Source organism: Penaeus monodon, chromosome 19 (assembly GCF_015228065.2).
Source record: "Penaeus monodon isolate SGIC_2016 chromosome 19, NSTDA_Pmon_1, whole genome shotgun sequence".
NCBI classification, from domain to species: Eukaryota; Metazoa; Arthropoda; class Malacostraca; order Decapoda; family Penaeidae; genus Penaeus; species Penaeus monodon.
The window spans coordinates 4,935,334-4,936,239 of NC_051404.1; the positions used below are offsets into that span (position 1 = coordinate 4,935,334).

The window sequence follows — 906 nt, forward strand, 5'->3', positions numbered from 1 at the left end:
AAGAAATAAGATTTTGCCTTTATTCTCTAGACATTGATGAGTTGGTGGACCAACTAGAAGACACGCCTATGGGACAGAAATTCCTTAGTCAGTTAGCGAGGCAGAACAGCAAGGTCGAAGAAGGAAGGTAAGACTTTAGGTTAAGAATGTTACTTTCTGTGAATAATGAGATAACGTGGGGAGTTTTGTTCATAATATTGTATAAAATACATTAATATAAGAACCTCTCATGGACTGTTGGAGGAATTCTATATCATCTCGAGGGTAGTCAAGGAAACAGCGATAGTTTTGATTTCTTTACTGACGAAACACCAGTCTCAGTGAGGCCCTTGGAAAAGCGAAAGTACGGGACCTAGCGTTTTGGTCACGACGAAAGCCGGGCCAGATCTTAGGCCGGCTCTAGCACGGTTTGGATTAAGGTCACGGGGCCTTTATACGACTAGAACTAAGGGTTCTAATGAAACCTCCCTTGATCCCAGGAAAGCTCAACTCCCGGCGCACGGTAAAAAAACGTGGTTTATGTGGCGACGTGGATGTACATAGCGACTGCATGGGCAGAATCATGTCATTATACAGGCATGACTTTCCGTACATCCTATTCGTCTTCTGCGTTCTTAAATCTCTTGTAATGTGGTCCCCACGTGGCAGACCTCGCCATGCTTACATTGTTACCGATGTAAGCATAGGAAATCACCCGCAGACCCTACAGCTCTCAACCCATACAGTGGGGCTTGCGGCCTTAACCCAAGCCGAGTTGGGCCGGCCTCGGAGCTTGCATTCCTTTTGACATGACTATGACATTTCCCACCCCTCTGCTTCCCAAGGACGCCATCGGTTCCGTTACCGCAAGATTTTACAACAGTAAAGAACTCAAACTATGGCTGAGTTTCCCTAATCACCCTTCAG

The 906-nt window shown here is 46.0% G+C and overlaps 1 protein-coding gene across 1 annotated transcript in view; it reads left to right on the plus strand.

Moving 5' to 3' along the window:
* Window positions 1-906, plus strand: part of LOC119585312 (canalicular multispecific organic anion transporter 2-like) — a 29,058-nt gene that overhangs the window by 22,136 nt on the left and 6,016 nt on the right. Inside the window, exon 19 of the mRNA XM_037933987.1 lies at window positions 31-127. Within this exon, the coding sequence (XP_037789915.1) occupies window positions 31-127 (97 nt within the window). The remainder of the gene's footprint in view (window positions 1-30; window positions 128-906) is intronic.